We start from the raw sequence: 26472 nt of genomic DNA, 5'->3' as shown, positions 1-26472 counted from the left end.
CCTGCCCTGCCTTATTTCCCAAGAGTAGGTCAAATTTTGCACCTTCTCTAGTAGGTACATCCACATACTGAATCAGAAAATTGTCTTGAGTTATAACTGAACAGCGTAACGCTTCCCATTGGCCTAGATGACATTGATGAGTCACAACTGCCTGTAAGTGAGTTGCTGAGTACAGTGAAATTAAAAAAAAACTGTAGATGCTGAAAATTTGAAATAAAATCCTGGAGAAGCATTTCTGAAGAAGAGTCAAATTGGAATCGAAATGTTAACTGTTTTTTTTTCTCTCTCCAAAAATGCTGCCAGACCTACAGAGTTTCTCCAGCATTTTCTCTATTAATGTCTCCGTACAGTAAATTTCATTCACTATTCCATCATCGAGTTGAATCAGATGTGAATAAATTAATATATCTTTCCTCTTCCAAACCCGTTGCTCACCACGTGAATTTGTTTCACTGATATCTGTGTTTTAGATACCAGTGTAATTATTCTGTGCTAAAATCTAAAACTGTCATAAGCACAAGAACAAAGCCATTAATCCAGTATATTAGTGTATGAAGCATTGTTGGGTGAGGGTCTGAGACAGGCTACTTCTGGTCAATAGTAATTGTAATAATTCTGTATTACAATGTCACGGCTGATATAACAAGCTCCTTAAATACAGTGCAATACTTTTTTGACATTCACTGATGCTTTAGGCAATAGCAACAAAACAGAATATGAATAGCATCAAAGGCTTGTGTGTATTGGAGTTCACTAAAAGCCATTTCAGAAACATGCAATTGCAGGACATCATAGATGTGTTCAGACTATCAAAATAGCAACTTGTATTTAGGTTTTGCCTTTTATTGAGAAAATATTATGTGGTGTTTCATGGGTGAGGAATAGATTATGCACGTGTGGAAGGGAAGTGACTGAACATATCATTGAGATAAAGTATTTAAAGAAGGCTTTTAAAATTAGCTGTAAAGTGGCAAGGCAAAAGGAGGATAGGGAGGGATTTCCACAATGTAAGGTTAGGCTGAATCTCAGCAAGGTTCTGAAACCAACACTGGAGTGAGAGACTGCTGAACACAGCACTTAGGCATGGTGGAATTTTTTTCGTCAAGGATATAGAAACAAAGTCCAGCTGGAGTTCCTTTGAGCTTTTTGCATGTTCTCTGTTTTTCAGTGTCAGAAGATCACTAGACCCAAAACATTGACTCTGCTTTCTCCCCACAGATGCTGCCAGACCTGCTGAGTTTCTCCAGCAATGTCTGTTTTGCCTCAGGTATAATGCTGGTTTAGGTCAGGTTTAGGTCCACACTGCCTTGCAGTCAATGTTCAACGTCTGAGATGTCTACCCTGCATTGATGTGAGGGTCCAAGCCATCAAAACTGAATACCTGTGTCAGAGGAAGAGCAAGAAGAAAGTGTCAGTTTAATCATCAATGCAGTAGTGATCCTTTAATACTGACTCAGAGGAATAGATGAAGTCAATTTGAGCAGATATTCATTTTGGATGAATAGAAGATTAAGTAGCAACTATCAAACTCTACCACAACAGTGGTCTTTTCAGGTATCATCATGACAACAATCCCAACAGGCAGTTCAACTAACTTATAAAAGAGCAGCTTATGCACACTTTGTTTCTCATTTAAATACTTAGATGGGATTAATATCTTTTAGACTTCTGATTTTGACTAATGACCAAGCCAGTGCAGTGAAAATCCAATGATTCAGATTCAACAATATTCTCTGTATCTGCTTTCTGACCTGCTTTGTTAGCTATTGAGACTTTGAAATGTTATTGAAAAAGGGCATTATGGTGTGGCTGTCTGTTTTTTGTTTTTCACCTTCTAGAATTTTGTGTCTTTTCGACATAGATGTAAGTTGGGAAGGATATTTTATCGTGTTTTCTGTCCATAATAAGATTACAGACTGTAGATAAAGAATTCCAAGCCCCATAGCACAAGACTTCATATCAGGGAGACCACTAGGTTGAACTGAGCTGAAGCAGAAACAGAAAATGCTGGAGAAGCGCAGCAAGTCCGGCATTGTCTGTGGTTAGCGTTTTGAGTCCATTACAACTTCTTAAGAATTCAAGAGGCTTATCAGACTCGAAACACTAACTCTGCTGCCAAACCTGCTGAGTTCCTCGTGCATTTTCTGCTTTTATCTCAGATTCCCAGCACTCTCAGTAATTTGCTTTTATTCCCAGAAGCAAGTTGTTTGTATGAAGTGCTAAAGTGATTGCAAGCTGACTACATGGCAGCACCTGAGGGGAAGTGCTTGCACGGGCTATTTTCTGTAGAAAAGCAAGGTAAATTGCGTCATCTGTTGCAAGAAGGCATGTTGCCAACTTACACCCGTGTGGTGTCACTATCTTACTTCAACTTGCATCTCCTTTAGGCTACATGCAGGTCAGTGGGAACATCAGATTAAATGCCGAAAGTAAGAAACTGATTTATTGTTGAGCATGGCATGCAATTTCACTTTTCTTTATTATATACCCATGGAGCAATTTCTGCTCACTGAGTCAGTGTCTTTCTGGATGTTTTTCCACTTAATATGGAATGTGAGCATCGCTGCTGGGTCAGTACAAATTGCCTGTCCCAATTGCTCTTGAGAAAGTACTGGTGAGCTCCCTTCTTGAACTATTGCAGTCCATGTGCTGTAGGTAGGCCCACAATGCTTTAAGGAGGGAATTCCAGGATGTTGACCCACTGACACTGAAGGAATTGTGATATATTTTGAAATCTGGAATGTGTCTGGCTTGGAGGGGAACTTTGAAACTGGTATGAGTTCCCATGTATCTGCTGCACATGTCCTTCGAGATGGTAATTATCATGAGTTTAGGAGGTGCTGCCTAAGGATCTTGGCTGAATTTCTGAACTGCGATCTTATCAATAGTACACTCCTTGTTATTGAGTGTCAGTGGTGGAGGGAGTGAAAGTTTTTAGATGTGATGCCAATCAAACAGACTTGGAGCTGTCAAGCCTCTTGAGTTGAAGCTGCACTCATGCAGGCTAGTGAGGAATGTTCCATCACATTCCTGCCTTGGGCCTTTGTGGTCCACAGACTGTGGAGAATCAGGAGGTGAGTTACTGCAGGATTCCTAGCCTCTGGTCTGCTCTTACAGCCACTGGTCATATGGCTAGTCCAGCTCAGTTTCTGGTCAATATTAAACCTCAGGATAATGTTGTGGGAGATTCTGTGATGGCAATGATTACCAGATACTGTTAAATGCATTTTCCAATGTAAACAAGTCCATATTTGAACGGGGGATATGCGCTTGGAAAAATAAATGGGGACCCAGTCTTGTGATCTGATTAGCTACAACTCAGAACATGGAGAGGGTCGAGAGCACTTAAAATGTTGTTGATGACACGGGAAAGGGGTAGTCTGTAATGTGCATTGGGAGTGTGGATAAAGATCCCAACTTGCAGCTCATGTTGAAGCTTGTTTGCTTCTCAAATTCCTGTTCCAAGCTGAAAGCTCGAGATCACTGCTATATTCATTCCTCTGGATTGCCATTTTCAAAAGCATTAAATTGTGCAGTGAAATTTGTGAACTTAGTTACTTTGCAGTGTAAGCAGCTTCCTCAACTGTCTTTGCAGGATTCTTTGTCTAGGATTGATCTTCCTGACCTCGCTTTCTCAGGGACACAAAGAGATTCTTTAAGATCACAGCACATAGATAGATGCCAATTAGGCTTTTGAGTCTCAACTAACTCTCTGCAAATCAACTGACTCATTCTTCCTAGGAGAAAGTGAGGAGTGTGGATGTTGGAGAATCAGAGACGAGAGTGTGGTGTTTGAAAAGCACAGCTGGTCAGGCAGCATCCGAGGAGCAGGAGAATCGACATTTCGGACATCAGCCCTTCGTCAATCTTTCTATCCCATCCTTTTCCATAATGCTGCATTTTATTCCTTTTATTCGATCCTATTTTTCAATGCCACAATGAAGTCTGCCTTCTTCACAGCCAGCACATTTCCGATTCTAAACAGACCTTGCATGAAAAGCAATTCCTGCTGTCGGTCTCTTGGTATTTTATTGATCACCTTCAATCTGTGTCCCATAATTTTTTGGCACTTTTGCCAGTGGGACTACCCCCAAACCCCCCCACCCCAACCCCCCCTCCCCCCCCCCACCGTGGAGTTTGTCCTGCAGCAGTGATTTCCTCATGCCTGAGAATGTTCTTCAAAACAAGCTGAAAGTTTGAGCAATATAGTAGCAATGTGGGGGAGGAAAACTCTACACAAGATTTCGATGCAGCTTATTGGCGGCAAAAACATTACACTTCATTCAACAGCAACAAACTTTGTTTAAAAAGCAAATAAAGTAACCAATCTTATGTGAACACATGGGTATGGAGTATCATAGAACTCAGCATGGTTCCTGATTCACATTAGTTAGATGCTGGTGTGCTTTTTCATAACTGTAGCAAAAGGATCTTAGTTGACATCAGTATCACGCACCAGACAATCAACTATCTAGCGATTCAAGGGAGGTCAAAGGTGGGCTGCCATCATTCTCATGCTGTGGGAGTGGTGAATCTTTTAACTGACATAAATTTTGAAAATGGGCTTGAAGGAAAGATTGACATATCACTTGAGCTCTTGGAAGGGTGTTCAACTTAACATCTTCCACCATCACCTTAAAATGCTTAAATATAATTTTTCCGGTATTTAAAAATACACAGCACCACTTAGCCTGAATAATACATGTGACTGCGTATGTTTGCTTGATGTTCCTGATTGCCTGTATTAGAAATTTGTCCAAAAGTGTCTTCCTCAACTAACTGTACTTACAGGAGATTAACAGGTCGTGTATCACTTGCTATGTATGAAATTTTGCCTGTGTGCATGATGGGAGCCACAGTTTGTTCAAAAGACAACAGCAACACAAAACACATAAATTGTAATTGAAGTGCTCTTAAGACATTTAATACATTAATAAGTTACTGTGAAAATGATGGAGTTGACAAAAATAAAAAAACGCATCATAAATTAATTCAGTCATTTTGAAATGAGTTGTAATGATGAACATAGTTTTTAAGTAAACAATGGTATGTCAAAATGTGAATGTATATACTCTCACTGTAGTAACTGAATTTTTAATTGGATAAGAATCTATTTTGATTTAAACTTGATGCCTTTTTCTTGGATGCAATAAGCTTGAACCTGATTTACCTTTAGACTGATTAAATGTAATTACCTCAGAATTCTCAGTTTGATTTAATTACATTATTGTAGTTCAGTGATGCTGATTTCCGTCAAAAGAAAAAAGACACTCAGACACAAAAAAAAGGTAACTGGTTATTGATTTTTGAATATGGTTGAAAATTGATGAGCAAGTTGTCAGACTTTGCACTTCTTCAGAAAGGGGCAGCGTTGCCATGGTGAGTAATATGGCATGATGTTGCTATGATAAAGTATTTGGTGCAATAGCATCATTTTGCTGATGGTATCTGGGTGCTGCAGATTATATTTGTATCCCTATTTTAGTGAAAACGTAATGATTCACAGATTGGGATTTGATTAGTGATTTAGCAAATTTATTTTCTCATGCCAGTTGACACACGAAATGTATCTGTCTGAAAGGGTCTGTTTCCATGCTGTACATCTCTATGACTCTATGACAAATGCCACCATGGCACCTTTGGGGGTTTTGGTACTGGGTCATTGAATGTGTTTGCAAATATGTTCTTTCTTTGTCACCAGCCCCTTACTGTAGCCCACCAAGTCCGCCAAGGCATGGCATGGTTCACACTCAAACTGGAGGCCTACCTGGCAGCAAGGTGCAATTCAGCTGTGATCCAGGTTATCGGCTGATTGGACAGGTTGTTGCAACATGCTCTCGATCCCCACAAGGCTGGTATAACTGGAATACTATTCCTCCTCTTTGTCAAGGTAAGAAAAGTATCCCATTTAAGAGCTCTGCATGTGTCTTGAACACTACCCTCACGTTTCATTGAATCATTGAATCCCTACAGTGTGGAAACAGGCCATTTGGCCCAACACATCAACACCAACCCTCCGAAGAGTAATCCACCCTGACCCATTCCCCTACCCCATTACTCTACATTGACCCCTGACTAATGCACCTAACCTATACTTCCCTGAACACTTTGGGCAAATGAGCATGGCCAATTCACTTAACCTGCATACCTTTGGACTTTTGGAAATCAATAGTTGAAAGGAGATAGGAAATAAAAGCAAGGAAATCTATCATGATCTGATCCTAGTTTTTGTGGGGATTTCAATCCACTGCCAGAGAAGAATATATCAGAGAGGCCTTCAAAGAATTCTGTTTTCTCTGTTCAGTGCAAAACCAAAAACACAACACACAACAGCTTTGTGTTGCCTTTATGGATGTTCTGGGGTGACTTGGACATATCGGATGGAGTGCTGGTCTTGCTAAAGTGATGCCATGTTCAAGTAACGCAGAGGTCTCTTTAAGATAGGCCCAAAAATAAAATTTCCCACTGGTCTGCACAAATAAATGGCGATACTCAAATGTAATTTATTTGTGAACTGTACAGGACATTGGTGAGGCCATTTAGGAATATTGCGTTCAATTCTGGTCTCCCTGCTGTCGGAAAGATGTTGTGAAACTTGAAAGCGTTCAGAAAAGATTTACATGGATATTACTGAGATGGAAGAGTTTGTGCAAAAGGGAGAGGCTGAATAGGTTGGAGCGTTTTCCCCTGGAGCATCAGAGGCTTAAGGGGTGACCTTAAGATTTATAAAATCATGAGGGACATGGATAGGGTGAATAGACAAGATCTTTTTCCCGGGATAGAGGAGTCCAAAACTAGAAGGTGTAAGTTTAAGGTGAGAGAGGAAAAATTACAAAGGGACTTGAGGGGCTACATTTTCATGCTGAGGGTGGTGTGTGTATGGAATGAGCTGCCAGAGGAAGTGGTGGAGGTTGGTTCAATTACAACATTTAAATGGCATTTGGATGGATATGTGATTAAGGAGGGTTTAGAGTGATATGGGCCAAATGCAGGCAAATGGGACTAAATCAGTTTGGGATATCTGATCAGGATGGAGAAATTAGACCGAAGGGCCTACTCCTGTGTAGTATAACTCTATAACTGGAATAAGCCCAATGGAGTCTCAAGTAATGTGATTCAGTCATAGGAAAAGCATAGAAATATATCCAAGTGAAGTTGGAGACTATGATGTTGCACATACTTCTTTCTCTGTCCTTCAAATCGTTCAAAACTTTACATATTAAATATAAATGTGTTTGAGACAAATCAGAAGAGATTCGAAAAGTAAAGCAAATTTGATCATTTGCTATAATGGACTGCTGGTCAGGTGATAAACATAGGTGTTCATAAGTACTAGTGTACCCAATGTCATGGGTACAATGTGATCAGCCTCTCAAAATTAATGCAAATGATTGAAATGTGCCGAGTGGTGATACAGCCAGTTTAATGGGCATTCAGGCAAGCTAGATAAAATGCAATAGATGACTTGAAGCATAAACTTTGGGTTTTCACTTGTGCTTAAGATTCTGTGGTCCTCCTCTATATTTGATTTGATTTCATGCAGATTAAACAGTTACTTGAGTGGAACTGATGTCAAAACTCCAGGCCAATCATTTATAAATAGCTTTATGGTGTTTCAAATAAAACTTTATTGAAGTCCGATTTTAACAGAGAATTGAAGGGCTATGTTTTTCTTCAAATTGCTTTTTTGTCACTGTTTTACTCATGATGTGGTGTGCTGCATACAGATATGAATTGAAATGCATTGGAGTTTGGTTATTTTTATTTGTTTGTTCAATTTATTCCTGCATTTTCCACTTTAATGCTTTCCATGCCTCGAGCTTTTTAGTCCCCTCATGTCAAGTATTGTTTACAGCCACAAGCTTTTTCAAGTGCCACTTTGGAGTGGATGAGTTATCACACAAAGGTGTTTGTCTCTCTCAAAGTGCATAGCCTTATTGCTATGTCTACTTCCATAAATGAAACTTAGACCTCAACTTGTACAAAAATGGTAAGTTGCTCAGCTGTATTTTACCACAGGGTGTGGCAATGTGCTGTGATGCACAATAGTGTAACTGTTGCTGTCTCCTTTCATGTTAAAGCAGCAATGTTTATATTGGTGAATCTATCAAACAAAGCTGTCACTTGTTCTTTTTCAGCCATTTCTTGTGGTGTTCCAAAAGCCCCAGAGAATGGGACAGTCTTTGGGAGAGAGTACACTCTTGGAACAAGGGCCATATATCAGTGTAATGAAGGATATAGGTTGCAATCTGGTGAACTATCAACTGCTGTCTGCCAGGAAAATGAAAAATGGAGCAACAATGATTACCCTCCACTGTGTGTGCGTAAGTGTGCCATTAGGAGTTTTGTTTCATGGCTCTGAAAAGAAATCATTACATGAGTGAAGGAATACAGATTGACCTGCTTCTAGAGGTTCCCAGTGGTCCAACTGGTTAGACTTTCAACAGATGGTGATACTGTCCCATGGGTTGCTTGTCTCTATGTCTCTGTTTCTCTCTGGTTACTCCTATGGTGTTGGTCAGATGAGGCTTTCATAATATTCTGCCTTTTAGACCTGTGGACCTAAGGTAGATATCTGAACGTTTCTAAACACTGTAAAATTGGGAACTGTGGAAACACAGGAGTGTAAGGTTCCAAGTGCAGAATCATGAAAAGGCAGTGGTCAGCCACAAAAAAAAATTGCAATTAAAACTGTTCCTTTAATGTTGGCTTTTATTTCAAGGTTGCTAGAATTCAAAAGCTTGCATGTAATGCAACATTTACATGCATTTCATGGTAAGACCCATTTTGCATCCAAAATTCATTTTGAGTGGAAATGCTATATTGGCCTCAAAGAGAGAGAATGCGATTTCAATAAAATGAGACCAGGCTTAAGAGTAATAAATAATGAAGAAATTCCCATGAAGAAATTCCAATAGATTTCCTTCTACTGAAGGTTAACAGGTATTCTCATTGACATGTTTAAGATGATTTTAAAAATCAACAAGGCTAAGAGGGATTTTGGCTCTGCTGAGATCTGAACCAAGCACCTCAGATTAGAGAAATCACTTCTTTGTGCAGAAAGCACTAGATATCTGAAACTGTCTGAATCTATCTGCACTCCCACATTTCCATCCTGCCCCTGCCTCTGCCCCACCCCAAATAATATCTGTTAAGAATCGAAGTATTCAACACTTCAAAACTGAGATCAGAAAGGTTTTGTTAGGTCAGTGTATTAGGGATACTATGGCAAATAGATGAAGGTGTAATACAGATTAGGCACAATCCATTTAAATAATGGAACACACTGAAGAGGCAGAATCAGCTACTCCTGTTTCTGTGCTTTCCTGCTCATTCCCCATTCTCTTTGTGAGCACTTTTCTAACCCAACTATCTGATTTTTGATTAAAATAATGTATGGGTTATGCTTCAACAAAGGTTTTATAGCTGAAAATTTCACATTACAGCTAATCTATTTAAAGATTTTTTTCCTTAACCTTGCATTTAATTTTTTTTGTGGTTCTCTGAAATTTGTAACCTTTCATTACCATTTTACTTCCTCAATGGAAAAGAAAGACTCAGAATTATTCAGCACAGATGGGCACATTTCAATCCATTCTGTATCCGTCAGGTCTTTGAAAGAGCTATCCAATTATTCTCACTGGCCTGATCTTTGTCTGTAATCCTGCAATTTCTTTCTTTTATAAGGACATATTTAGAATGAAAGCTACTACTGAATCTACTTCTACCACCTTTTTCAGCAGTGCATTCCATTCTCAAGAACGTTTAATGTAGAAAATAATGATTATTTTCATTTCTTTTTCCCCTGGGCTTTTGCCATTATTTTAAATTTCTATCCTTTTGTTACTATGAGTTGAAACGGTTTATCCCCAGCTACACTCCCCAGACATAATTTTAGATATATTTATCAAATCTCCCTTTGGTTTTGTTCTTCATTTAATTGTGAGGACAGCAGTTTTTTCAATACACACTTATTCCAGAAGTCACCTCTTATATATCAACATTTCTTGCCACACATTTTAACAAATGCAGGATCCACTCCCACTCAGTTAGGCTGCTAGTCTATCTTGAAATAATAGAGTCTGTCCTTCATAGGTCGCAAAAGTGAATTTATTGTGAATCAACACATTTTGAATTGGTAAACATAGAGCTGCTTTTACTGAGAGCATTGACAAACCCAAGAAAATAATTGTTGAATAAATGAAAAACATTTCTGCATTGCTGCCATGAGTTCAGAATTAATGTTTTAAGGAATTTTAAGTATTTTTTTTTATTGATTCATAGTTTGTGAGCAAACTATCATTTGTTAAGTGGGCTAGTTTAAGAATGTCTTGTTAAGAGTTTGTCTGATATTTTTCAGGCAAAATCATGACAGAAAGAATGAACACGCTTCTAATTCTGTATGTGCTTTTCATGTCCTGTAACGCCCCAAAGTGTTTCATAGGCAATGGATTATAGTCAATATTTTTAAGTCAGAAAACTCCACAGCCAACAATTTTATCAAAATAAAAAGTGTCAGCACTCAGCACCTAGGTCAGGGGAAGCAGGCATCAAAAGAACTCTGTCTGCTCTTCTGCTTCCACATGGGTTGATGATAACAGAATTCAGCATTCTTATTTGCAATTCCCACGTTCCACACCACAATTTCACAATCCCTCCAAAACATAGTCAATGGTTATAATTGTAAGAGATATATGTTGCTATTCCTTCTCCTTAGGAACTGAGGTAACATGGTTCCCACATTGATGAAAGCTAAGGGGAATCGTTCATGCAAGCACATGTGGTGTGTATTTATGTGTGGGCAGCATAGGTCGAATTAAAAGAAAATACAAGTAAAATCAATAGATTGCAAGATCACCCTAATTTATTACAAATCATTTCAGAGTCTTGTCAATAACTCTTGAAATGAGTAAGAGAAGGTTAGTTCTTATCCGTGATTGGTCAAAATGATAACTGATCAGAAAATTTCAACTCAGTAGGCAATGATGTAATAAACTGCTATTGATCATTGTTTATTACCTGTCCTTACAGCTGTGACATGTCCTGATGTTAATAGTGTCCGTGTAGAGCATGGGGACTGGAAGCTATTATATGGAAACCCAAATCAATATGGAGCTCAAGTCATTATCATTTGTGATCCAGGGTATTACCTGGAAGGACATAGGGTCATCAATTGTCAGGCTAATGGTACTTGGAGTGGAGGAGAGCCGAAGCCCAGCTGTAAAAGTAAGTATGTCATCCTGTACTTACACACAGGTTAATATTGTAAAATATTAGACATGAGCTGATTATCAAATATTCTTGCCAGAAGGAGAGCTGTTTCCTCTCAGTTGCTCATGGGTCTGTTTACAGGCAGAACACAATTGAAATTGTTTCTTTGTTGATATTTATGACTGAACCATTAATTGTTTTAGGCATATCAGTGCTAAATATTGAAATCAAAAAAAGCCCTTAAGGCGTATAAAGCAGAGAACAACTTAAACAAGAAATCAGGAGGCTAGAAGGGGCCCTAAAATGTTCTTGGCAAGTAGCATTAATGAGAATCTGAAGGAATTTTATATGTACATTAGAGCAAGAAGGTAGCTAGGGAAAGGGTAGGTTTACTCAAGGACAAAAGAGGCAATTTATGCATATAGCCAGAGGAAGTGGATGAGATTCTTGATGAGTACTTTGCATCTGTATTCATCAGGGGAGAGACATGAGTAATAGTGAGACGAGGGAGGGATATGTTAGCATTCTGGGTCATGCCGATATTAAGAAGGAGGAGCTGTTGAGTTTCTTAAAAACAAATGGTAGACAAGTCACTAAGACCTGATGGGGTCTATCCTCGGATACTGAAGGCGGCAAGGGAGGAGATTGCTGGAACTTTCACAGAGATCTTTGTATTCACTTTAGCCACAGGCAAGGTCTCAGAAGGCTGGCGAATAGCCGATGTTGTTCTTCTGTTTAAGAAGAGCAACAGGTATAATCTAGGAAATTATAGGCCATGAATTCTTACATTAGTAGAGGGGAAATTATTGGAGAAGATTCTTGGTGGCAGGATTTATTCACATTTAGGGAAGAATGGACATATTACTCATAGTCAGCGTGGTTTTATGCAGTGAGATCTTGTCTGACAAATTTGATTGAGCTTTCTGTAGAACTAACAAAGATGATTGATGAGGGTAAGGTAGTAGATGCTGTCTCCCTGGACTCTACTAAAGTATTTGACAAGGTCCCTTATGGTAGCTTGTTCCAGAAGATTCAGTCATATGGGATCCATGGTGAGTTGGCAAGTTGGAAACAAGATTGACTTGTCATAAAAGGCAGAGGCTAGTTGTGGAATATATTTTTCTGACTGGAGGCATGTGAAAATTGGTATTCTGCAAAGATCTATGCTGGGACCTCTGTGCTTTTAATTTATATACAGAAATGATCTAGATGAAAATATAGGTGGACTGCCTAGTAGGTTTGCAGACAGTGTGATAATTGGTGGAATACTGGATCATGAAAACGTTTATCAAAGGATATATCAGGCTGTAGATCAGTTGAAAAGTTCAATGAAGGGAAAAGATAGCCAAATTTCATTGCTCACTTGCCTTCCTGTATGTGTGTGTTGATTGCCTCCACAGACAAGAGTCATAGAGCTACACAGCATGGAAACAAATCCTTCAGTTCAACTCATCCATGCCGACTAGAAATCCTGAATTAATCTAGTCCTATTTGCCAGCACCTGGCCCATATCCCTCTAAACCCTTCCTATTCATATACCCATCCAGATGCCTTTTAAATGTTATAACTGTACCAACCTCCATTACTTCCTCTGGCAGCTCATTCCATGCACTTACTACCCTTGGCAATAAAAGTTGTCCGTTGAGTCCCTTTTATATCTTTTCCCTCTCACCCTAATCCTATGCCCTCTAGTTTTGGACTCCCGTACCCTGGAGGTTTTATAACCATCCATAAGGTCACCCCTCAGCCTTCGATGCTCCAGGGAAAATAGTCCCAACCTAATCAGCCTTTTCCTATAGCTCAAATCCTGGCAATATCCTTATATATCTAGTCTGAACTTTTTCAAGTTTTACATCTTTCCAGTTTCACAACACCTTTCCTAAATCAGGATGACCAAAATTGAATGCACTATTCCAAAATTTGCCTAACTAATGTCCTGTCCCACATGATCTCCTGACTCCTCTACCCAATGCATTGACCAATAAAAGTAAGTGTACCAAATGCCTTCTTCACTACCCTGCAACTAATAGGCTGAATAGGGCGAGGACAATGGCCTTAATATTTGCAAGGAAGCAGGGAATGCAGGAAAATGGGGGTAGGTGTCTGCAGGCTAGAATTCAGGAAATTCAAAGAGGACAGAGGTCCTGTCAAATTTAGTGCCAGGGTTTCATTTGCATCTTTGTTTTGTTTCTTTACCAGCTGGGAACCAGCCAGATTCAGAGACTGGAGACAATCCCAGGAAACTGGTAAAAATTGGATATTGGTGGGTCAATGGAGGGAATGAACTCTGGGTTACATCAGTGAGGATGGGGAAAAAGGTTATTTTGGATTTGTAGCTTCTGTAGCTTTTTGTTCAATCATGATTGAAAATCTCAGTAAATCGAGATAGCAAAGCTGACAAATGCTGTTTTACTTTAACAACAGATGAATATGATTCGTTTACTTTGAAATGTCAAACTGATTCAAAGGAAATTATTTACAGATGGAGTACCTTAGCTTATTGACCAGACTTCTATTGATTTTGACTTTTGCAAGGCCAGATTCAGACAATTTTCTCATCTAGTTTCATCTTCATGTCATCAGTATACCCCTTCAAATGCATTGGAAATAAATCCACAAAGATAAAAACAGGATATTAAAATTAGTTCTAACTCTTCGTAGTTGTGCAATTCACTCTTGCATATCCATTTATTATCCACTTCTCCATTCCATATCAGAATGAAAGGTTATCGTCGGGCTGAAATTATGAGTGTGTAGATGACTCCAATAAATGCACGATAATGCAAGATTGTATCTTGTTTTGAAATTTTCTGTTCCATTTTTATGGATTTGTTAATTCACTCACAATTATCAAGCTAAAGGATGTGTTAAACAGCATGAGGAGAAAATCTACTAACTCAGTTTGTTATTATTGAAACAATTCACCCTGTATGTGTCAGAGCTGTCATTTACCTGATTTGGATGTCTTTTTGCCCTTAAGTTTGCAAAATGCCATTAGGGTCATGACCATTTAAGCATCTCTTAAGCAAGTATTCAAATTAAATCACCCACCCATTCAACATCCTGGCAGCAATCTGGCAGAGTAGATCAACTGGCAGTGCCTCAGTGTAAAAGCTCTTATCCTTATAAACACTTTCAACTTAACCTCAACATGTCCTATAACCCCAAGGAATCTCTGTGTTCCTCTGACATTGTCCTTTCTGCACACCAAACTGCAATTACTCAATTTGTTGAAGCATTGTATTCAGTTATTTAGACCATAGATGCTCTACACATTCCTGCCTGCTTCTTTACTCTGATAGTCTAATGCTTCTGTCAAAAGGCCTACCATATCGTTTGCTTTTCTAACTATCAGGATTTCTCACCAGTTAAACCATGTTGCTTTTCTATTTTTGTACTAAATAAATAACTTCAAATTTGTATTGTATTCCATATTCCATCTGCTGTCTCTTCTCCACACATGTAACCTCTTTACATCCTTTTGCAGTCTCCTTGTGTTGCTTGACTGTTTACTTTCCCTACTAACTTGGTATAAAACAGTATATGGGGTTATATTTGTTTCCTTCCAAACCATAGGGTCTATTTTGTTTCGATCATCACTTTAGCTACATGTTGTAAAATCCTAGGGTTCAGGCCATCATGCAGGACAATGGGCAGCCTATAGACACAAACGATTCTCAAATGCTATTTCCTTACTCATACTAATTTATTTTAGTTCCTCATTCTCATTCGTCCTCTGTTTCCAAACTACTTCTGGTGTTTTGTATCATGAAGTCAACAGAAAATATTTTGTTTCCCTATGTCAATTTCTTATTCATTGTTATAATTTACCTACTCTCATGTTTTAGGGACCTGTGTTTATTTTTGCTGATCCCTTCCTTTTTGATAACTGTAGAAGCTTCTTTCATTCATAATTTCATCTTTTCGAAGTTAGCTCATCTTATTTTCTTCTTAGCCTCTGCTGATCTCTCAAATCTTCCCAATGCTGGGGCTTTCTCTTAGCTGTGGTAACTTTCCGAGTTTCTTCATTCAACGTAGTCTGTCTTTAAACACTTTTTATTATTTGGATCATTTTGGATCAAGTTTATGAAATGGTAAGAGAAAGGGGAGAAGCCATCTTCAAGGGTGTGCTTTTCAATATAAGAGCCTCCCTACTAAAGATCGCACTTGCCCTTCCCAGCAACTTGTTATGACTGTGAAGTGGGCTTCCTGTAGGTGAGTCAGCTTCCAGCTGATTTCCCTTCCAAAGGGAAAGCCATTCATTCCCTTCCTCTCAATTTTCAGCCACTGTGTTCATTATTGAAACAGTTACTATTATTTCCTTGTCTTCATATTTATGTTGGAAACACAAGAACAACTGCAGCGACATGACAAAATCTGTATTAATTGAAAATGTCTTGCATAGAGCAACACATTAACAATGCAGATAGCAGGTAAAACAGGGGCTTTTTGGGAACTGAAGGGCCTCCAAGGAAGCATGTCTTACAATGGAATTTTGAAGTAAAGTTAATTATTAGTGGAAAATTTTATGAGATCATAGCACTTAGGAGCAGAAATGGGCCATTCGGTCCATTGAGTCTGCTGTGCCATTCAGTGAGCTAATGGCTGACCTAATGACTTTAACTCTACTTTCCTGCCTTATCGTCTGCCTTGATTTCCTCACAGATAGACAGATTTTCAATTGCATCCTTGAATACACTTCATCATCCAACCTTTATAGCCCTCTGCGGTAAAGAATTCCACAGATGCACTACCCTCTGAGAGAAGTGATTCCTCCTTATACCTGTCCTAACTGGGGACCTCTTAAAAACCTGAGATTATAACTCCAGTCCGAGACTCTCTGATAACTTGTCTGCTTCTGGCTATTCAAGAATCTTGTTTGTTTCAGTATTCAACCGAACAAGGCAAGTGCACAGCACTTCAGAACACAATAATGGATAGGTCCACTCCGACAGATTCTCTCAATGGAAGCCAGGTTTTGTGTTAGTCATCTTTTAATAGCTCTGACAGCCAATTCCCTAACAGAATGATAATAATTGGATAAAGCAAAGAAAGTGTTCTCGCACTCAGGAGGCAAAGAGCATGTTGTGAGATATCAACAGGTTTACTGATCCATAAACCTTGTTTCTGCCTCTCTCCTCTGAAAAGTTCTAGACTTAAAGCAGCGTTCTTTTTGGGAAACTTTCATCTGGACGAACAGAAATTCTAAGCAATGTTTGATTTGCAAACCTTTAAACATGACTGGGTCTAAATTCTAACTGACCAGAAAGTGGTTGTCGGAAAGCAAGTCTTTCAAAAAGGCTGAATTGTTAAAATTAATTGGTCATTCTTTTTTTGTAATTCTTCAGTCATCTCATGTGGTGAACTGCCATTTCCTCCAAATGGCAATAAAATTGGAACACTAACAGTATATGGAGCGACTGCCATCTTTTCCTGCAATACCGGATACACAATGGTAGGATCCCGGGTACGGGAATGTCAGGCCAACGGGCTGTGGAGCGGAATGGAAGTGAAATGCCTTGGTTTGTATTTGATTGTATTAACATACCAGTGTAGAAACCTCTTTGCCTTGTCAACTGTGAAGTTTTGCTTATTTTATTTTGCTTGTCTTTACTTGTAACAATTTTAGTCGCAGAGAATTTTCAAGAAATACCAGTGAATCATTGCTTATTCATTGTTTCTGAAAGTTTGCAATTAAGTGTGAACATTAAACAAAGATGTACTGGTAATGAATTTCAAGAAGATCAAGTTGAGAAGGTTCCCGTCTGTAGTTTTGAAAGTTTCCTTTCTGATTTGTCATTGTATTCATGCAATGTGATCATTCAGATACAGTATTTGGGATTAATCCTTTTTAAACCAGCTGCCCACGAAACCAGCTGTTTTAATTTTATAGACAAGTGCCCAAATTAGCCTTCCTGAGTTATCACATTAGACTTGAAAATACTAAAACCCATCAGTGTGCCCAACACAAAGTCTCTCCATATAAATAACTTAAAGGCTGCTTATTATATTGTCGTTTTTGTATTCTGTCCTGGAGTTGGAATCGATCAAGTCATAAATGTTACTGATTGCAGCATTTTCTTTGCTTCAGCTGGTCACTGTGGGATGCCTAAGCCCATTGTCAATGGTCAAATAATTGGAGAAAATTTCAATTATCGTGGGACAGTGGTGTACCAGTGCAGCCCAGGTTTTCGCTTGATTGGAACTTCAGTCCGAATTTGTCAGCAGGACCATCAGTGGTCAGGCAGATCACCTGTATGTGTGCGTAAGTATTGCTTCGGAATGTAATTTAATAATCAATGAAGGGAAGCCAAGTGCCTCAGGTGAAGCTGTTTTGTTTCTCTTTCTTTACAATGCGCCAATGTATCTTCAAAACTGTCTTACTTTCCTGCATTCAATTACTTAGCTCACTTGGGTAACTGAGACTTTTCTTTTGCATAAGCTATGCAGAGCTTGATTATTGATGTTGAGTCAATCGTAATAATACAAATAAAGACAGTTTGATAGGGGCTTGCAGAAGAAAGGTGTTGAGGGATCAGGATACTGGAGCAATGCTATGCTTTGCATTCAGTAAATTGTTGCTATTGCACCATTATAAGTTACATTCAATTTGCAAAGAGTTAATTCCCAGAAAGGTATGTTGCCTAGGAAGTAGGATTAGGACCACTGATTGGGGGTACCAGACAATCCAGGGTGAATCTTCTTGCAGGGCACTCATTGTTGCACTACTGCTCGTGCTATTCTCATTTACACCATGTACCATATCCAGCTGCACATTTCTGGCTGGTATTTTCTGAAACTGATCTTTTTAGAAATGCATAGTGTACCTGAAATAGGCCAAGGCTGGAAAGTGGAACTAATAAAGATTTCACGTAGTTTTCTTTTGGTGGTATAGACCTGATGGGCCAAAGAGCCTCTTCTGTACTGTGTGAATTTATGACTCAATGATTCCTGCTTTGTAGTGCAGGATCATGAGGGGAAGCAGAGCCACACCCCTTTGTTATAGCTGAGGGGTTGAGTCATGAGATCAGACGAGGAGGGATCAAAATGATAGGGGGCATCAGAGGTTTGGAGAGGAATTAGGATTTGAAAGGTCAGAGGTATGGGTGTAAGGGATGAGTTATCGAGTGACATGGGGCTTTAGACATAGTTGCAACTATCCAACATTTCCTTGGTAATGGTACAGGTCTCAGGACTTCTCCTAAGTCTTTGACTCCAACTCAGGGTTCAGGTATTTGCACAAGATTCAACACAGCTAGAGAATTGCCCATTGGGAGTTTAAACATCCTGAGCAATTCCCACAGTCAGTCCCTGAGGATGTCCAAGGGCTGTCTGTACATACCTTTAGCTTACCTGGGAGACTGAAAGATCTCCACCTATGGAATTTTCTTGTGCCAAATTTAGCTCAAGCTAAAGAGTTAAAATAACAACCCAACTGCAACTTTCAATATGTATCTTTGAGGGTACAGAGGTCAAAAGTATGGGTAGACTGGAATATCCAGACCAGAGTAATTATTAGCATGATGTATTCCCACATGAATGTGAGGCAATGGCAAAAGGATCATTGGCATAATCAGAGATGTCAATATCTGTAATTGTGGAATAAAGGCATCCATTCAGGTGTCTGGCTTCTCATCCTCCACCAGTGTTTTAATACAGGTTCCATGTCATTTTTTGTTTTAAATATTCTTTTAGGGTTGTCACCATTACTGACTGGACCATGATTTACTGCCTATCCCTAATTACCTTTGAGAAGGCTGTGATGAGCTGCCTTCTTGAGCTGTTGCAATCCATGGGGGCTAGATGTGCCCATACTGCTGCTTTAAGGCAGTTCCAGGATTTTAACTCAGTGGTAGTGAGGGGACAGTGATATAGCTCTAAGTTGAGAAGGTATGTGGCTTGGAGGGGAACTTACAAATGGTGGTGTGCCCATGCATCTTCTACTCTTGTGCTTCTAAATAATAAATGTCACAGATTTGGAAGTTGCTGTTGAAGGAGCCTTCATGAGTTGATGCAGTGCAGTTTGTAGACAGTAAATAGCGCTGTAGTATGTTAGGGGCTTGATGGGTTTTAACTGCCTTGATTCTTTAGGATGGATTTTACATTGATGTCCAATGGCATGCTAATTTATAACATGGAAAAGCAGAAAGCAACACACATAAATTGAATAATCTTTTCGCAGTTGACAAGTTCACATGCACATTTGGTTCTAACATTTGGTTAACAGCCGTGCTCATTTTAAACAATAGCTCAATCCTTTGCAATAAATAGAAAGTGTCTCACTGGTGCTGGTGAGTTTTTAAGAGTTCTTTCATTCTTGCTAAAGACAGTCATAACTCACACTAGTAGAGCTTTTGAGTTATGAATCGTTCTGCATTGTGCAAGTATAGAACCAACTTACTGTTACCAGTCAAATTCAATGCACTGGGAATGAACAACTAATTGACTAATAGTTGGTACTGCACAGTTATACTGAAGAAGTGGTGACATTTCACTTCCAGTCAATGTGAACCAATCTGTTGTTCTAATGTTAACTCTTGTTGAGTTTATATGAATCATGTACTGAGTTTGTTTATATAGGGAACTGTGTGCTTTGAGTATGGCTTTGTGCACTCAATTTCAAGCAGAAGGGTTTCCGAATTAATTCCGCACAGACAAAAAAAAATGACTGTTCCCAAATTCCCCAAAAGTATTCCAGCTAATTGTAGCCCCACATGGGAATACAGCTCCTTAAATTACCTCACAACAGCAACAAGTAAACTATTCCCTGGCATCCGAGGTAATAGCTTCAGTGGCCATGGGTGTTCATTATTATTTTGGTTAGAGATGGATCTTTCATTCACCTCTATTTAACACTTGACATATTTTCTGAAAATTGTATAACTTGTACAACAATTATCATTGAGTATTAATTTGTGCCACATCTTAGTTTTAAATACAGCAAGTTTATATGGGTTTGACACTATGAATCTATGATTTTCCAAGAGCATGTTCCCATCAAGAAATTTTGCCGTGTGATATATATTTCAAGAAAGTCAGTGACACTCTTAGATATTCAATATTCTTCAGTTAGATTTTCTGTTGTGTATATTGGTGCCCACCTCTTATATCTGTGTACTTACCTGATTTTAATTTCAGACAAAGAATTATAAAATGTTTTGAATTTATCCATGGAGAAAGGGTATTCAGAATCTTAGAGCTTCACTGGAGTATATTACTGATCGATTATATATTACCAAATAATTGTTGTTTTGTTTTTTTCTCACAGCTATTACATGTGGACACCCTGGTAATCCAGGTAACGGCGTAACACATGGAACACAGTTTAACCTGAATGACATTGTTCGGTTCACCTGTAACCCAGGATATACACTTCATGGGACTGTTAGTTCCCAATGTCAATCTAATGGACAATGGAGCAACTCACTTCCGACTTGTCAAGGTATGAAGTATGACTTTTGTGCAGTTTTAACACTTCTTCAGTGATGTCAAACAGGGTAGAAAGGACCTTCACATTTTCTTAATTTCCCACAGTGGTCAATTGTTCAGATCCCGCACATATTGAAAATGGTATTCGTCGGGTGCAAATAAACGTCGCACAAAGATTCAGTTACGGTAGTACCGTGTCATATGAATGTAATCCCAGATACTACCTGTTGGGATCAGATGTTTTGACGTGTCAAGGAGATGGTTCCTGGGATCGATCTCTCCCAAAGTGTTTGTGTAAGTGATTACAGTGCAATAAACATTCAGAAATGAAGAGTCTATTTATTATCAAATTTTTAATCAAGTTATCAATGCCAGACACAAAATCTTTTCTAACAGAAATTGGTAAGTTATTTCAATATATTTCAAATATCAAATAATCATCAATACTTTGCATTTTCCATGTTTTTTTTTGTTTGCAATCACAAACCACCACAGTCAAAAATATATATAACCGAGTCATTTGGAGAACTTTGATCCAGTACAAATCTTGGTCAGCTAAGGAAAAGGGGAGACAATGTCATGTGCACTTTTTCAACTTATAAAATTCAAAGGTAGTATCAATGCGCTGGTCATCCACGAGAACAAAAAAGTATTGAATACAGTGTTACTTCATGAGTGAAGGAACTCATAAAATTCTGTAAAGAAAAGCTGCAATTAACCCAAAAAAAACTTGCCTGTGATTTCCTTTGAAAAAAAAAATTGTTGAAGAAATTCCTGTATGGTAGTTAGTTTATGTCGCAATTTTCTATCTCTTCACTAAAAAAAAATTGTTTAAAAAGTGTACCCTTTTTGAGGAATGGAGCTTGAATCCTGGCCAGTATAGTGATGAGTGGAAGAGAATGAAGTTGTGTCATGGTTACTATGTTGACAAGAAGGCTGTTTCAGGAACAGTGACAGAAATTGCTGGCAAACCTTCATCAGAACCTGATGAAGAGTCACTTGACTCAAAACATGAACTCCATTTTCTTCCCACAGTTGCTGCCGGACTGCTGGGTTTCACCTGCAATTTCTGTTTTTGTTTCAGATCTCCAGCATCAGCAGTCCTTTGTTTTATTTTAGGATGTTTCAGACCCCTGACAGCCAATCTGAAGGTCCTTCAATATTTTTGGTGTGCTGGGCATGCTCTGGTTGTCATTCAAATGCCACAAAAGCTAATCTGGAGTGCTTGGGTGCAAACTGTGATGGGAACAGCCTCTGGAATTATTCAGTCCCCTGTGATTCATTTGCAATGACTTGCAGTTGGAGTATTATGTCACATACGTGTAGTAACCCCTGTATCCCATAGATTTTATGATGATTGCTGACCATGCAGTATAATACAGATGGGTTGGATAGTTTATTTTGTTTAGCTTTATGTTTACCCACAGACTTCATAGAGTCATGTGGCACAATAAAACTTTTGAATTAAATTCCACAACTTGATCTTGGAAATTATCTGTTCATAGCACAAACCCTGTCTTTGTTTAAAGCCAGTCATGGCACAAGTCTAGTCCACTGCAACTTTCAGGCCAAAATAAGACCAGTAACTGGAGCAAGACTGCCCTTTGATGAACATCGCTCTATATAATATAAGCAATGCCAGACTGGTAACCTCCTGGGTAACTATAGACTGATTAGCTCAACATCTATTGTTGGAAAAGTTTTGAAATCAATTATTAAGGTAGTAATAGCAGCACATTTGGAAAATCATAATCTAAACAAGTAGAGTCAGCCTGGCTTCCTGAAAAGGAAATTGTGTCTGACTGATTTATGAGAGCTTTTCACTAAAGTGCCAATCAGAGAGGTTAGAGGGGATGCAATAGATATGTTGTATTTGGACTTTCAGAAGGTATTCAACAAGGTGCCTCACAAAAGGTTAAGTCAGAAGAGCCCATGGTGTTGGAGGTAACATATTGATGTGGATATACAATTGGCTAGTGGGCAAGAAACAATGAGTGGGAACAAGGAGTTCTTTTTCAGGTTGGCGACCCTGACCAGTGGGGTTCCTCAGGGATCAGTGCTGGGACAGCATCTGTTTACAATATATATTAATGGCTTGGAGGAAAGAAGTGTATGTACTCGAGCCAAATTTGCATTTGACACAAAAATAGTGGGAAAGTCAGGTTGTGAGAGAGATACAAACAGTTTGCAGAGAGATATTGATAGTGAGTGAGCAAAACGTTGGCAATTGGAACATAATGTGGGAAAATGTGGAGTTGTTTATTTTGGAAGTGAGAATAAAAGAACAGAATATGATTTAAATGAAGAAAAATTGCCAAAATATGCAACACACCTAGACACAGAAAACTAGTACACTGGTGCAGCAAGTCATCAGAAAGGCAAATTGAATACCGCCCCCTATTTCAAGGGGGTTGGAGTATTGGAGTAGGGAAGCCTTACTGTACAGGTGCTGGTGAGACCACATCTTGAGTTCTTGGAGATGTTATGGTCCCTTTTACTTAAGGAAGGATATTATTTCCTTGGTGGCAGTTCAGAGAAGGTTCACAAGGAAGCTGTGACAGAGGTTTTGTCTTGTGAACAAAGGCTAAACAGGTTGAGACTGTGCTTACTTAAGTTTAGAAGAATGAGAGGTGATCTCATTGAAACATATAGGATCATTAAGGGGCTGAGAACATGTTTCCCCTCATGGAAGAGTCTGGGACCAGAGGGCATAGTTTCATGACAAAGGAACACCGATTTAAGACTGAGGTGAGGAGGAATCTCTTCTCTCGGAGAGTTCTGAATCTTTGGAACTCTTTGCCACAGAGGGCAGTGGGGATAGAGTCCTTGTGTATATTTAAGGCTGATAGAGAGATTCTTGATCATTATGCAATAAAGGTTTATGGGTAAATTGCAGGAAAGTGGACTGGACTACAGGAATATTGTATCAAACATGATCCTAATCAATGATGGAGCAGGTTAAAGGGGCTGAATAGCCTTCTCCTGTTTCTATTTCTTATGATCTTGTAGAGTTGAAAATTTACATCACAATAATCAATGGGTCACGATTTTCTCTTGCTGTTTACAGAAGTCTTTTGAACTCTGAGATATTTGAAGTGTTTTGTGGACATAACAAGGAGCATTCACACCATGAAAATAATTACAATCAAGGTTCACCTATAATGGTCCTAGGCTGAACGCAGACCATTGTACATTTAATCATCTGTAGTAAATCTAGTTTGCCTATAAGTCATTACGTTTTATTTTGACAAGTACAAAAGCTTTTTCTGGTGGATACTGATCTCCAAACTGCATTTAACCAGGTGTGGCATCAAGGAGCTTGACCACGAAGACAGCACTCCACCACCTTCTTGGGGCAAGTGGGGACGAGCAATAGATGCTGACCCGGCCAGCAATGCCCTTGTCCCACGAGTGAATAAAAAGATCTTGTTGCAAGTTGTAAAGTGCCCTCAATTATTTCTTCCTAATTTGGAAGTTGAGGAGATTGTAATCCTTCATGCCTATTGGGGCTACATTTGCTATCCTTGCATCTGTTGGGTGCAACTATAATAGAATACACTCCACTGTCTGCATTATTATAGATATAGCATGCTCCATCTTGTGTTTCATGTTAGCTTTGTATTGTTTGATTTTAAGGATATTTTCAGAATGCAAATGAAATGCTTGTTTTCTCCCTCACTACTTTCTCTGTTAGTGGTAACATGTGGTCATCCCGGAATTCCACCTGGTGCAGAACTGTACGGTGACCAGTTTACAGTTGGCTCCACTGTGCGGTATTACTGTGAAAGAAATCGCCGCTTGATTGGAAATACCACTCGTATCTGCCAGATGGATGGGCATTGGAGTGGATCATTACCACATTGCTCAGGTAAACGTTCTTCTGTCATTATATCGGGTTCAAAACATACCAGGTAAAACAAGCTGTGATTTTTGCTTGGATGTATTTAATGTTAAATGGAGGGACTGATATATTTAATGTCTTTGATGTCTTAACAACAATTATTGCACTGACATAGTACCATCAACATAATGAATAATCCCAAGGCACTTTTATAGTGGTGTTATCAGACAAAATTTGACACCAAGTGACATGAAGGGATTAGAAAAGTAATCAAATCTTTCATCAAAGTGATACTTAGTGGCAGGGAGTATTGATTCAAAAGCGGAATTGTGGAGAGAGGACATACCAGGGCATAGAGTTGAGACAATGAACAAAGGAACAATGAAAGAATTTGGAGATGCACCAGAGGCCAGAATTAAAGAATTGTCTTGGCCTGGAGCAGGTTATGATCGAGAAAATCGGATATAGGAAGATTTGATTGAAGCTCAAACAGTTGGACATGGGGTAAGGACATAAAGAAGAGGAAAAATTACTCCACATACAAACTGAAGCAGGCCATGATGAAATGGTTAATGAGTTGTATTATGAATCCCTGAGATATAATCTCTGATGAATGGATGCTCTGGTTTCTAGAATTACGTATCAAGGCTATGCTGTGTAATGTATAATGTGCTTCATTTCTAGTTATCCAGCTAGTGCCTGGAGTGTAAAGAGGGCATCAAATGACAAAAGAAAAATGTTGTACTTAATATGGCAAGAGAAGTGAAGGAAAATGAGTTTTTCAATTATCATGAGAGAAAAGATAAGAGATGGAGTAGGTTACTGGAAGTAAGATCAGGTAAGGTCTCATACCTATTTAGACAGAATGAAATAGTTTCAGAAAGAAAGTGTTCTGCCAAAGAGAGAGGTAACTTTTGTTGATCTGAAAAGAGAACTAGATGCAACTGCAAAAGTTCGATCCACATGGTTACCTTGGTTGTTGAACAGCGGTATAAATATAAGAGTGCAGATATTTCAATGGCATGGAAATTAACAATGAGCTGCTGGTATTAGTTATTGCTATTCCACTGAAAGTGACTGTGACCGCAGGAAGCACCATTTGTGCATTTTAGTTTGTAAATCCCAATGATGCATTCTGTGATTTTGTGCTTTTGAGATAGACTTTGATATAGACACCCTCTGCCCTCAAGTCTTCTCCAAAGAAAGTTAATAAAACATGGATTAGTGAAGGGAGGAAACATGATGGTGCAGAGTTGAGGCAATGAAGCTAAAGGAACAATGAAAGAAATTTAAAATGCACAAGAAGCCAGAATCAAAGAAACACGTATGTTTCATAGTCAGTGTGACCAAGACAATTATTTAAATTCTAGATTTTATTAACTGCATTTTAATTTCCCCTATTTGCAGTGATATTACCATTACACCAGCATCTCCCTTGAGGTAATATTTATTATGGTTGATGTACAGCCCAGTCCAAATGAACTGATGTCAGTAATAACAAGCTTATTACATCTGAACTATGGCTATAGTACCAAATGGAGTAAGGCTATAGAAAGGGAACTAACACAGCTGGATTTTGGTCCTATCTGGCTAATCTGCTGCCCAGTAACCTTATTACCGGGGTTCAAATTCCACCAGGGTAGATGATGAAATCTGGATTCAATAAAATCTAGATTTTACGTAGTTATCCTTCTAGTGACTATATGACCATTGTCAATTGTCATAAACACCCTAATGCTGTCCTTCCTTGGTCTGCCTGACATGTGACTCCAGACACTCAGTAATGTGGTTGACTCGTAAATGTCCTTTCCCAGAGAACCAATCAGCTCAAAGGCAAATAGGGATGGGCAGCAAATATTGGCCTGGTCAACATCAGCTACTTTCCATGAAAGAGTAATGTCAAAAAAAGTATGGCTTGTACTTTGTCCATTTCGAACAAATTTAAAACTCTGCAATCTTGATGTTGTGTCCTCATATCCAGCATAGTACCT

At 38.8% G+C, this 26472-nt stretch overlaps 1 protein-coding gene across 2 annotated transcripts in view; it reads left to right on the top strand.

Moving 5' to 3' along the window:
• csmd2 (CUB and Sushi multiple domains 2) overlaps nucleotides 1-26472 on the top strand; it is a 1704811-nt gene that overhangs the window by 1583196 nt on the left and 95143 nt on the right. For both annotated transcript variants that reach the window (XM_043717868.1, XM_043717867.1), the window contains 8 exons: nucleotides 5702-5890; nucleotides 8139-8324; nucleotides 11032-11226; nucleotides 16560-16733; nucleotides 17303-17476; nucleotides 20480-20653; nucleotides 20746-20934; nucleotides 24335-24508. In XM_043717868.1, the coding sequence (XP_043573803.1) occupies nucleotides 5702-5890; nucleotides 8139-8324; nucleotides 11032-11226; nucleotides 16560-16733; nucleotides 17303-17476; nucleotides 20480-20653; nucleotides 20746-20934; nucleotides 24335-24508 (1455 nt within the window). The remainder of the gene's footprint in view (nucleotides 1-5701; nucleotides 5891-8138; nucleotides 8325-11031; nucleotides 11227-16559; nucleotides 16734-17302; nucleotides 17477-20479; nucleotides 20654-20745; nucleotides 20935-24334; nucleotides 24509-26472) is intronic.

This window comes from Chiloscyllium plagiosum, chromosome 27 (genome assembly GCF_004010195.1).
Source record: "Chiloscyllium plagiosum isolate BGI_BamShark_2017 chromosome 27, ASM401019v2, whole genome shotgun sequence".
NCBI classification, from domain to species: Eukaryota; Metazoa; Chordata; class Chondrichthyes; order Orectolobiformes; family Hemiscylliidae; genus Chiloscyllium; species Chiloscyllium plagiosum.
The sequence above is the reverse complement of the archived record's forward strand: the minus strand, read 5'-3'. Positions and strand labels throughout refer to the sequence as shown.